Source organism: Hoplias malabaricus, chromosome 6, assembly GCF_029633855.1.
Source record: "Hoplias malabaricus isolate fHopMal1 chromosome 6, fHopMal1.hap1, whole genome shotgun sequence".
NCBI lineage: Eukaryota > Metazoa > Chordata > Actinopteri > Characiformes > Erythrinidae > Hoplias > Hoplias malabaricus.
The window spans coordinates 8,045,825-8,058,540 of NC_089805.1; the positions used below are offsets into that span (position 1 = coordinate 8,045,825).

General features: G+C 41.6%; 1 protein-coding gene across 1 annotated transcript; it reads right to left on the reverse strand.

Moving 5' to 3' along the window:
- Positions 1-1,691: 1,691 nt before the first annotated feature.
- Positions 1,692-11,312, reverse strand: slc25a10a (solute carrier family 25 member 10a). The gene is made up of 11 exons (XM_066675228.1): positions 10,909-11,312; positions 9,525-9,644; positions 7,262-7,376; positions 6,974-7,022; positions 6,846-6,887; positions 6,585-6,628; positions 5,321-5,391; positions 5,146-5,238; positions 3,107-3,184; positions 2,784-2,840; positions 1,692-2,476 (listed from the first exon to the last, which is right to left on the reverse strand). The coding sequence occupies exons 1-11, from the start codon at positions 11,080-11,082 to the stop codon at positions 2,369-2,371; spliced, it is 951 nt and encodes a 316-aa protein (XP_066531325.1). The 5' UTR covers positions 11,083-11,312; the 3' UTR covers positions 1,692-2,368.
- Between the last annotated feature and the right edge of the window lie 1,404 nt (positions 11,313-12,716).

Genomic DNA, 12,716 nt, shown 5'->3' on the forward strand with positions numbered 1-12,716 from the left:
GGAGGATAAGAAAGGTAATTCACTTTAAGACACTGCACTCTGGCATTATCTCCTTGCACCTGCTAACACTGAACAACAGGTATCCGGTCAGTTTTAAAGGTGCCTGGAGAATAAATGACTACCATCAGAGGAGATTACTATTATCAATTAAATGAAGATGCAAAAGCACAATGGGAAATAAATATTACAAAGAGCTAAACTCTCAGGGTTCAAAGCATCAAAACAAAGCCCCCCCCAATACCAAGCTGTTCCTTGACACAATTAGTTACACCCAGCACGACGTCCTAAAATCGCTTTTGACCCAGAGTGCTGCGTGTGACACTGACAAAAATCCAGTTCTCAAGTCACTGTATGGAGCAAAAAGCAACTTCACAGGAAGACAGAGAGTGTTCCAGGGGAAAGGAATAAACTCTTAACACCAGGGTCCCCAATTAAATCCTGGAGGACAGGATTCCAGTCCAGTCATTTTACTGCTCAAATGATTCCGCTCATTATGCTCTGAAATGGTATTTGAAAAGAGATGTCAATCAGCGTTCCCTTTAGACTTATACGCAGACTCCTCAGAAAAATAAAAATGTTTTATCATTGTGACTGAGATGTAAATGCATTAAGGGCTTTCCCTGATGTTTGTGTTGTTGAGAGTGACAGGATTTTACTCCTATTAATGCTGAATCATTTCTATTAGTCCGTCCATCACAAATTATTTACCCGATATAAACCGAGGTTATGATATGCACAGGCCGTACCACACCGGTAGCTGGGAGGCATTACAGTAAAACATGTGATATCATAACAAAAGATATGGATCGAGCCAAAAGTAGGTCAGTCAAATGAAACAAAGCAGGACTTCTGGTGTGGACACAGTGGGCCCTAAAACTATGCACAAAGAGCCAGCGTGGGCTTTGTTCTAGCAAAAGAGCAGCACACCTGACTCGAGTGGTCAAAGAATGACTATAATCAACTGTGGCTTCAAGTGGCTGAATGTAGCATGTTGCACAAAGGCTGGAACAAAAGCATGGACCCACAGAAACCCTATGGCTGGTTAAGAATACGGCTATAAAACTGTGAAAAAGGAGACGTTGCCAGCCATTTTCACTATGCACAGTGCAGCACTGCCCCCTGATGCTAAATATGGGAAGTTTAGAATTGAGAAATGGTAAGTTGGCTACTGTTCACTGGATAAACATGAACATAAAACTACAAATAAAAACAAAAATAAATGACCTATAAAGACCCAGTTCATTATTTCCCTTTCCAACTGTCCAGCTTTATCTCAGCCATTATGAAGCCCCCCAATTGGTTACCTTTTTGAAGGCAAGATCAGAAGATTGAGCTAGTTAGACCATTATATGGATTAATATCCTGTTATATGAGGTACAGCAAACAAGAAAAACCCTTAAGTACCAAGACATGATCAAAGGAAATCTCCAGCAATTTTCGACGTGATCTACCTGCTGCATCTGTGATATATAATCTCTAATGGCTGACAATTTCCCGTAGTTAGAAAAGACCAAAAAACCCATTGACCTAATCTATTGTTCAACCATGAATCATTGGCTTCTGCTATATTTATTTAGAGTAAATATGTTTTCTGTTCTTTTATAAACACAGGGAAATGATTGTCTACAGAACCAGATTATAGCAATCACAGCCTCTACCCACCCCCCCAAAAAGGCTTTATAGAGGTTGGAACATTTCTGAGGTTTTAATGGTATATAGCCAGGAGAACAATGTTGGTTGATTAGTTCTGAATCACAAACACCACTCCCTCTCATCCCAAAGCAAATGGATGAAGCAACACCCTTTTGCGAACACTTCACATTTGTTTTTGTGCCCATTGGATCATTTCTGACTGCTCCGATGTGTTATGTTTTGTTTCACTTTTCTACGGAGATTAAACAAGCAGTGTGTGCACAACTGATCATCTGAGCTCACAGTGGGTACAAGCTACAGTGGCTAAATTCAATAATACAAAAGGTTGTATATAAATGTGCAGTTGTCCTTACAGTTGCAGGAGAGAGATCTTAGGTGAGAAACACTTGGGATTTCCTTTAAGAAAACAATCTTTAAATGATTGCAGACATTTCACAATGTGTGGAGGCTAAGTTCCAGTCAAAAGTCTTTTCAAAAATATGGCACTGTGATAGTGGCACAGTTCAGTGTAACACTCAGCGGTTGCTGACCGTGCCAGTTCCTTAATATCAATTGATACTTTTTTTTTTTGTTCTTGATGGTCATGGCTTTCCTCTTAAAATCCTAATCTGCTCTCAGTGAGGGACATGCTTTATAGTGGCAGCTGCTGAGTGTCTACACTGAGATTTTTGGCCATTTGTGGAAAAAGAAAAGAGGAGAATGATTGTTGCTGCGCTCACGCTGAAGCGACAACTCTGATGCCAAAGTACAAGCGCAGCTGCTCCAGAAAAATGAACGTTAGCACAGTGTGTGGGATCAGACGAATCCCAGCTGGAACAAGGCCCTATGGATGAGAAGGAGGCAAAAAAGAAAGAGGAAGAAACAAAGAAAGCTGTGAGCAGCAAACTTACAAATCACTTTAAATCAATCTGTTATTTTTTTTTTAACAAAATCTAGAGAGGTACAGGCATGACTTGAAATATAACGGATGGACAGATCCTGTTTCATCAAAAGGGGATAAATTGGTGGGGTCACAGATTGATGGTGAGGGGTGGGGCGAGAAAAAGTTGGCATACAACCACTGTCCAACCGAACAAACACATTGGGATGGTGTGAGAGGTTTTGAAACTTGTGGAAATGGGTTTCTTCACCTTGTAGAAAGCTTTGGGTCCAAGTTTGGCAGTGTCCTGCAGACAGTGAATTACTCCCTAGCACCAAAACAACAATTATATGTGAACAATAATTGTATGAAAAATCAATGAACATCAAAACAAAAAGCAGGACTGGTGCAGAGGTCATGCAGACTCCAATACGTTCACTAATGTTGATTATGACACAACATGACTTCTATAAAGATGAGCATAACTAATAACTTCACTGTGCAGGTGAATTAGAAAATATACATATAAAAGCACTGTATATTCTAATAAAGTTAGGCTACACAAAACAGCTGAGATTTATTTTTAAGACTCACCCCATACTCTCCTTTGGAGTTCATCAACCTGGTTTTCACCACGTCCATTGGCTGACACAGGATAGTGGCACAGCCTCCCTATTTGAACAAGCATTTCAGAAGACAGGAAGTGTTTTAGCCAGGTTTAACCAAGTCAAGTAGGACACCACACTAATGACAAACATTCAGTGGATCATTTTGCCAAGAAAATGGGGTGATGTTAAGTTTAGAGTTGGCAGCACAGCAAATACATACTACATATATTAAGGCAGCACAGACTATCTGCATTACAATTTCATCAAAGGCTTAATCAATAATAAAAAACAAATAAATAACAGCCCCCCCCCTCGGGTGACTGTCTGTGAGGAGTGTGGTGTGTTCTCCCTGTGTCTGTGTGGGTTTCCTCCGGGTGACTGTCTGTGAGGAGTGTGGTGTGTTCTCCCTGTGTCCGCGTGGGTTTCATCCGGGTGACTGTCTGTGAGGAGTGTGGTGTGTTCTCCCTGTGTCTGTGTGGTTTCCTCCGGGTGACTGTCTGTGAGGAGTGTGGTGTGTTCTCCCTGTGTCTGTGTGGTTTCCTCCGGGTGACTGTCTGTGAGGAGTGTGGTGTGTTCTCCCTGTGTTTGTGTGGGTTTCCTCCGGGTGACTGTCTGTGAGGAGTGTGGTGTGTTCTCCCTGTGTCCACGTGGGTTTCTTCCGGGTGACTGTCTGTGAGGAGTGTGGTGTGTTCTCCCTGTGTTTGTGTGGGTTTCCTCCGGGTGACTGTCTGTGAGGAGTGTGGTGTGTTCTCCCTGTGTCTTCGTGGGTTTCCTCCGGGTGACTGTCTGTGAGGAGTGTGGTGTGTTCTCCCTGTGCCTGCGTGGGTTTCTTCCGGGTGACTGTCTGTGAGGAGTGTGGTGTGTTCTCCCTGTGTCTGTGTGGTTTCCTCCGGGTGACTGTCTGTGAGGAGTGTGGTGTGTTCTCCCTGTGTCCACGTGGGTTTCCTCCGGGTGACTGTCTGTGAGGAGTGTGGTGTGTTCTCCCTGTGTCCGCGTGGGTTTCCTCCGGGTGACTGTCTGTGAGGAGTGTGGTGTGTTCTCCCTGTGTCCGCGTGGGTTTCCTCCGGGTGACTGTCTGTGAGGAGTGTGGTGTGTTCTCCCTGTGTCTGTGTGGTTTCCTCCGGGTGACTGTCTGTGAGGAGTGTGGTGTGTTCTCCCTGTGTCTGCGTGGGTTTCCTCCGGGTGACTGTCTGTGAGGAGTGTGGTGTGTTCTCCCTGTGCCTGCGTGGGTTTCTTCCGGGTGACTGTCTGTGAGGAGTGTGGTGTGTTCTCCCTGTGTCTGTGTGGTTTCCTCCGGGTGACTGTCTGTGAGGAGTGTGGTGTGTTCTCCCTGTGTCCGCGTGGGTTTCCTCCGGGTGACTGTCTGTGAGGAGTGTGGTGTGTTCTCCCTGTGTCCGCGTGGGTTTCCTCCGGGTGACTGTCTGAGGAGTGTGGTGTGTTCTCCCTGTGTCTGCGTGGGTTTCCTCCATGCATCAGAATGTGTGAGTGTGTGTGTTGCCCTGTGAAGGACTGGCGCCCCCTCCAGGGTGTATTCCCTCCTTGCGCCCAATGATTCGAGGTAGGCTCTGGACCCACCGCAACCCTGAACTGGATAAGCGGTTACAGATAATGAATGAATGAATGAATATATATTGTCATACAGTCCAGCTTTATAGTTAAGCTTTCAAAGAATCTGCCTTGTCGGAAATTTCAATAACAGAGCCAACAATAAAGTCTCTTTACATGTTAAAAGAATATCAATGTACCAATGTGGTACTAAAAAATTGGACCATGCAATCATGTAAGAAATTACAATACTAATTTCAGAAAACATTACCAGCAGAACATTTAACTTCTCCAGTCTGGTATTTTTCAATGAGAAATGGCAGGTATGTGCTGGACAAAATTGACATAAATAACAGTACACCTCCAAATAAAAATAATACAGCAAGAATCTGTTTGGAAAATGAATGCTCATTTTCCAGGAGCATGAGGGTGTTGCACACGAAATGAAAAGATAACAGATGTAAGACAGGGTGGACTCACTGCAATAAAGCTGGAAATAAAGTGGGTGGCAATATTGTCGGTGAAGATGCCAGTCCCCAGCACAAGCTGCTTTGCCTGGTCATAACAGGAAAGCTATACAAAACACAAATTTAAAATGCTTTTACTGGCCATAAACCTTAGAAACCAAAGGAGATATTTAGATATTTAACCATACCTGTCCTACACTGACTAGAGCACCTCTGCTGGATGCCATGGAGGCTCCAGAGAATAGTTTCCTTATTCCTTCTGCAGAAGAAAAAAATACTTGTTCATTAATACGGGATTCTGTTTGAAGGGCCTGTTATTTCAAGATCCATTCATGAAATTTAATAAAAAAAACTCCTGAAAAAAGCTGCTTAAAAATGTACCACTGTGTAACTTTAACACGAGTTGTTGAACTGTACAAATAAATGAACAATAGTGATCTCAGTGCTTACCAAAGAATTAACTGAATAACTACAGATAACTAATTTTGTGGCTTGACTAATATAATTTGATGTACAGGGTGGGCCATTTATATGGATACACCTTAATAAAATGGGAATGGTTGGTGATATTAACTTCCTGTTTGTGGCACATTAGTATATGGGAGGGGAGAAACTTTTCAAGATGGGTGGTGACCATGGCGGCCATTTTGAAGTCAGCGATTTTGGATCCAACTTTTGTTTTTTCAATGGGAAGAGGGTCATGAGACACATGAAACTTATTGGGAATTTCACAAGAAAAACAATGGTGTGCTTGAGTTATTTACAAGTTTCTGACCACTTATAAAATGTGTTGAAAGTGCTGCCCATTGTGTTGGATTGTCAATGCAACCCTCTTCTCCCACTCTTCACACTGATAGCAATACCGCAGAAGAAATGCTAGCACAGGCTTCCAGTATCCGTAGTTTAAGTATTAAAACCAAGCGCACCATTGTTTTCTTTTGAAATTCCCAATAAGTGTGATGTGTCACATGACCCTCTTCCCATTGAAAAACAAAAGTTGGATCCAAAATGTCAGACTTCAAATTGGCCACCATGGTCACTACCCATCTTGAAAAGTTTCCCCCCCTCCCATATACTAATGTGCCACAAACAGGAAGTTAATATCACCAACCATTCCCCTTTTATTAAGGTGTATCCATATAAATGGCCCACCCTGTAGATTCACTGTTCTGATAATGTCACATGTTATTTTCTGAATAAGACTCACAGAGTCCAAATCAGGCAGAGAACAGTTGCATAGTTCAAAAGGCACGGTACACATTTATTTTAATTCTAAGTATTATAAGAGTTTGAAAAGAGATAATGCAGAAATCCACAGTATTGGATTAGTTCTGGCCAAGACTCAAGGTTTCAATATCAGCATCAGTGAAGTCAAAGGCATATTCCGACATTTCTACTGGTAATAAAACACAAGCAAATGTTAACCTTCTTCTGGTTTTTAATAAAGCTGACCTTCTCTCCTGACGCGGACCACTCCATCTAGAACATGTGCATAACTGCAAAATACACAAGATCCTCATATAAAAGCATGTAAATCAGCGGAGAATCAAAAGGCTACATGTATTTCTAATGTATCTGCACAGAGAATTAATCATACGTTATGCCATTTTAAAAAAACAGCGTACTATGCACTATTCAATTTAAAAAGAACCATGGCTGTCTACTATTAAACTTAGTAATCACTGATTGAATATTTGACTCACGGATACTCACTTTCTCCTAAGCTCTGGTGGTAACTTCACATCATTCTGCATTCTGTTTACATAAGAAAATAAATTTCACACATCAAATAGATGTGGTAAATTTCTGTAAAAAAAATAGCAGAGAAAGTATCATCTCACCTGACATTCACCATGTCTGCTGGGGTTCCGATGAAGCCCCCTATGAGTCCTTCAGGTAAACAATATCATTATCGGCACTGTGTGAGCCCTCAAACTAGTGCTAATGGGTTTGATGAGGTTTTAACTGGGAGTTAATATAATGTACATGTAAAAAAATATATAAGACATTATATGAGGAAATCTTGCTTTGCTCCTCTCAAAAACATGGTGATGATAAGAGAACATGTTCAATATTCACCAACTTTCAGCTTTGTGTTCTGTGCTTTGGACATATAATGGTGTGTGTACCTCCAAATGAGGCCAGTAACACTTTCTGGTAGAAAGGCATGGGCCCATGCTTTCCGTCATCCACCGTGTCTCGCACAGTCTCGTAAATTGCAAAACGGGTCATTGAGTATGTCAGCTGGAGAACCAAGAAAAAACAAATCACTCAATAAAAGGTCACAACCAGGGCCCACATTTACCAGCTGATTCAATTTTAGAACAAAGCATGTTCCATTAGTGTTTGAAGAATAGTTTTGGGGTTTGAAACAAACTGCGCACGTAAGACATTAGTCAGCCCAGTGCCACAATATATTCAGAAAGTGCTGGGGAGACCCTGTCCTCAGGAAGTTTAAGTAGTCCCTGCTCAGGGGGTTTATTATTATATTTTGACTTTACAGAGATGTGGGTTCAGAGGACTCAAAGGGAGAAGGACTGATTATGTTCAATAACACTTATGACTGCAAGGCAAGGCTGCAGCTGAGTTTTTAGATAGATACATACATACTAGGGATTGGACAATGAAAGTGAAACACCTGGTTTTAGACCACAATAATTTATTAGTATGGTGTATGGCCTCCTTTTGCAGCCAATACTGCATCAATTCATCTTGGGAATGACATATACAAGTCCTGCACAGTGGACAGAGGGATTTAAAGCTATTCTTCTTGCAGGACAGTGGCCAGGTCTCTACGTGATGCTGGTGGAGGAAAACATTTCCTGACTCGCTCCTCCAAAACACCCCAAAGTGGCTCAATAATATTTAGATCTGGTGACTGTGCAGGCCATGGGAGATGTTCAACTTCACTTTCATGTTCATCAAACCAATCTTTCACCAGTCTCGCTGTGTGTATTGGTGCATTGTCGTCCTGATACACGGCACCGCCTTCAGGACACAATGTCTGAACCATTGGATGCACATGGTCTTACTGGTGCAATGTGCAATTAATGAAGATTAGCCACCAGGCTGCTCCAATTTAGCCATGACACCTCCCACACTACAATGACAGGTGTTTCAGTTTCACTGTCTAACCCCTGTATATGCATATATACAAAGTATGTGTTGCTGATCTACTGATCGTTCCGTGTATACATTCATTTTCCATTTCATCAGTTACACTGATCATAGAGTAGCACTTTATTGTTCTCCAATTTCAGACTGTAGTCCGTCTGTTCTTCTGCATACTGTGTTATCTCCATTTCACCCCAAAGGACCACCACAGAGCAGGTATGATTTGTGTGTTGGGTCATTCTCAGTACTGCAGATACACTGACGTGCTGGTGATGTGTTAATGTGTGTTGTGCTGAAAGGAGTGGATCAGACACAGCAGTGTTGTTAGAGTTTTTAAGCCACTCAAGTGCCACTACTGGACTGAGAATAGTCCACAAAAAAAAAAGAACAATCCTGTGTCCACTGATGAAGGACTAGAGGATGATCAACACAAACTGTGCATCAAGCTACATCTACAAGGTGGGCCAAGAAAGTAGGTGTGTATAACAGAGTGTAAAAGTGTTTAAAAGCTCAGCACTGCTGTGTTTGATCCAGCAACACACCACAACCACATCAATCACTGCAGTGCTGAGAATTTTTCAGCACCCTAACCACACCTGCTCTAAGGTGGTCCTGAGAGGGTCCTAACTATTGAATAGCAGGGTGAAATATGGATTATAATGTGCAGAAAAAGATCTACAAAGGGACAATGGATGTAGAAAAAAAGTAGTACCAATCCAGTGACCATTCAGTCAAGAATATATAAAAACATAGATGGATACAGACGGATCAGGAATGGGGGGAGGAAAGAAAGGGGACACTATGTCAGAGCAAATCTCTATACATCTCCCACGTTCCTCAATTTGTGGGGATTATTCTGTCTCTCACGTTTTTAAATCAATATTTTATAAAAATAAAAAAAGCTGACCAATCAAGACCACACACTAGAAGTGACTCACCATAAGAAACACTGCAACCAGCTTGTATTGACATATAACAGTATAACAGCTGAAGGAAGTCCTGTTTCTTAGGTCTCTGGTATGCAGACACTGATAACAACCGTTATCTGTCCATTTGTGGGTGCGGACAGAGTTGCTTCCTTAGAGACAGAACAAGCTCTGTAACAATCCAGCTTCAAACTCCAGAATCCCATCCAATCAACTATGAGAACTCTTTTGATGAATGGCAGAATAGGATTTACTACAAGCCCTGTGGTCTAAGTCTACAACACATGCTTTGAAGTTAGAATGAGACCAGAAATTTAGACTGGAATTCGAACTCCCTCGGTAGAGAACTAACCTGACGGCACATGGAGGCGCTGAGTCCGCTGTAGAGAGCAAGCACACCCTCGCTTCGCACAACTCGCAGAGCCATCCCCGTCATCCTCATCTTCTCCTCCTGCTGAGTCTGCAAGTGAACCTACACACCACAGAGGCATCAGAACATAGATTATATATGACATATTCTCAGCTCAGCCTTGTACCTAAAGCAAATTATTGTAGGGAAGACAGCTATCCCCCAAGCAACTTTCAGTAAACTGTGTCCTCCTGAAATAACTACAAATTCAAAAGCATATTTCCAAACAGCCCATTTGCTAAAATTTAACCCTTTTTGTGGGTTCCGAAATTGAATTAACATGGATTGGACCTCTATCCTTTCAGTTTACATTGGAAACTTTGTAGCTGATGTATAATAAGCATTAGAAAGTTATAAACCTGGGACTTTAAAGGTTTAATTAACCGTTTTATGCCCTAATCCCACTGACAAACCATCAGTCACAAAAACAAGTATTTCATTAATTAATTCATTATCTGAAATCACTTCATCCTTTTCAGGGATGCAGTGTTTTCCAGAGCCTATCCGAAATCGGTGAGCCCAAGGCTATGCCTTCCTGGACGAGGCATGTCACACAAGTCACTCATACACTCAAATCTATGGCCAGATTTTAAGTAGCCAATCTACCGGCATTATTCATTATCTGTAAGCGCTTATCCAATTCAGGGTCGCGGTGGGTCCAGAGCCTACCTGGAATAATCTGGCGCAAGGCAGGAATACACCCTGGAGGGGGCGCCACACAGACACATTCACAGTCCTGAGTTTTGAGTCGCCAATCCACCTGCAACGTGTGTTTTTGGACTGTGGGAGGAAACCGGAGCACCCGGAAGAAACCCACGCGGACACGGGGAGAACACACCAACTCCTCACAGACAGTCACCCAGAGCGGGAATCGAACCCACAACCTCCAGGTCGCCCACCTAGCAACACCAGCATGTGTTTATATATATATTTTAGTAGAATTAGCAGATGTAAATGTGTCATTATTAAGTGTTAGCTAACGTTAAATTTGAGACTAGATTTTGCTTTTTTTTTTTACAATTCCTAATGCAGCAGTTATTTGGTTGTGGACAATGAAAAAGAAATGTTTCTACAGTCATTGGTTTTGAATTAATATATTTTTTTTAAATGTATCGTATACTTTAAAACTTTTGAGAAATATACCCGAGAAACCTGAGGACACCAATTCTAAAACAACAACTAGATTTAGAAAACACGTTCGACTTGAAACTTCATTCGAGTTTTAATGTTTTAAGGCTTATTTGTACTCGGAGCCGAGAACGGCGGGAAAATCCCGTAATAACCGTTGAGCACGTTAACGTTAACCCCTTCACTTCCGTAACTCTACCTTTATGAGGTCCAGAGGATGTGTACAGCAGGCGGCAGCACAGGAGGCAAGACCCCCGAAATACCAGCGAGAGACCCGCTTCTCTGCCATGACTTCAAACCCCATTTGTTCATAGACTCTGATGAGAAACAGCTGTTTATATCTGAAGGCTGGAGCTCCTCTGTTGTACCTCATAAAAATGTTTCGGCTATGAAACTCAGCTTCTGCTCTTTTTATCCTCCTCGAACTTTACTGCTGACGGAGAGCCTCCATTTCACAAAACAGAGGTTATCCCACTTACACAAGATGGAACTTATGAAAATGAATTAGTAAAATATAAAATCTCCGTTTAAAGCCCAAATGCTGGTCTCCATGCCCTTGCTGTGCGTTCGGGGAGAGGTTGCACTGCTTACAGCTGCTCTTCAGACTTGTCCCAACTCAAGTGCCAAAGAAGATCAAATACCCTTAGGGACATTGTTGCTGGGGAAGGAGGGAGGGGTAGTTCTCCTAGTGGTCTTAAAGGCTAAGCACCACTTAATGGACCTCCATGAATATTTCACATTATTTTAGTTACTGACATATATAAGTATGAATTAAAATGAAAATAGCATTTTTAAATTGCTTTAAAACTGAAAATTTTTATTAAATTGACGGAAAAACCCGAGCTCGCTACGGAAATTCTTGAACGCAACCGTGACGTCACTGGTGGACAACAGCTGAACGACGCCGCGGTAAAACACCGTTATGACTGACTGTTATGACAGTATCTAGCTAAATAACCAACATTATTCATGACAATAGCCTAGCAATAAGCTAAACTCAAATGTAGAGGTACCGTTATTCTTGTAAATGTGATCGAAGTCGAACTGGAATTCATCCGACACTATAAACCTCCGTAATGCAGCTACGTAGCCGAGTATAATCTGAGCCACCGAGTTTAGCGAGTCAAGCTAACGTTAACTAACACCAACTAAAACAGGCCAAGTGAGTGTCCTTACCCTGTTTACCTCCATGTTACAGAGGCTCTTGAACACCTTTCGTTGGTTTCCTTACATGCCCATATTGTTGGAAAAGCGCCATTGAAATGAGCTACAGATAACGGAGTGAGCGGATGGTCCTTTCCAAAGTGCCCGTTTAAAGTTGACAAATTTAGTCCATTTTCTGGATATTTTGGGATCTTTGGGCCATTTGTGCACAGATGTCCCACTGTACATTGAATGATTGCAGCCAAAAACAACACACCTTTTCGTCATTGTGCATTAAATTAAGTGCAGCTTCTAGAGTTGTCCACCATCTACGTCACAGGCAAGACGCCTATTAGAGTTTCCGAACACTGTTGGTTGGGAACCAACGGTTTTTAAACCTTGGTTTTTTGAATAAGTAAAAAAATAACATGTTTTCTGACTATCAATAAACACGTTAGGAACTCAAATTCCACTGTATTTGTTTGTTAGACACTTTCATATAGCTGGTGCTTAGCCTGTAAGGAGAACAAGGGTGTTTGTTTGATTGTAGAACGTGTTAAATTGGGTCAATCATGGTCAGGATATTTATAATTATTCTTAAAATTAAGCACTGTACGGATGTACAAAACAAGGTATTACAATACAGATTATTCACTTGTAAGCCAAGAAGAAAATGTCCTACATTCAACAGAAAATAACACATTAAAAGTATTTTTTTTCCCTCAATTATTTCAGGTTTGACCAATCACATTCAATTTTATTAAGGTATGGGGGCTGGGTTGGAAGCTATCTTCAAATATTATTTTGATGTAGTAATTAGACTATGGTTTAAATTTTATAAATCTATTTCATATCACTATACAG

Coding starts and splice junctions, on each gene's coding strand:
- slc25a10a (XM_066675228.1), bottom strand. CDS start 11,082: ATGAGGTACAACAGAGGAGCTCCAGCCTTCAGATATAAACAGCTGTTT. Junction 6,888..6,973: donor GCAGACATGGTGAATGTCAG/GTGAGATGATAC, acceptor TTATGTAAACAG/AATGCAGAATGATGTGAAGT. Junction 5,239..5,320: donor CTCTAGTCAGTGTAGGACAG/GTATGGTTAAAT, acceptor TGTTTTGTATAG/CTTTCCTGTTATGACCAGGC.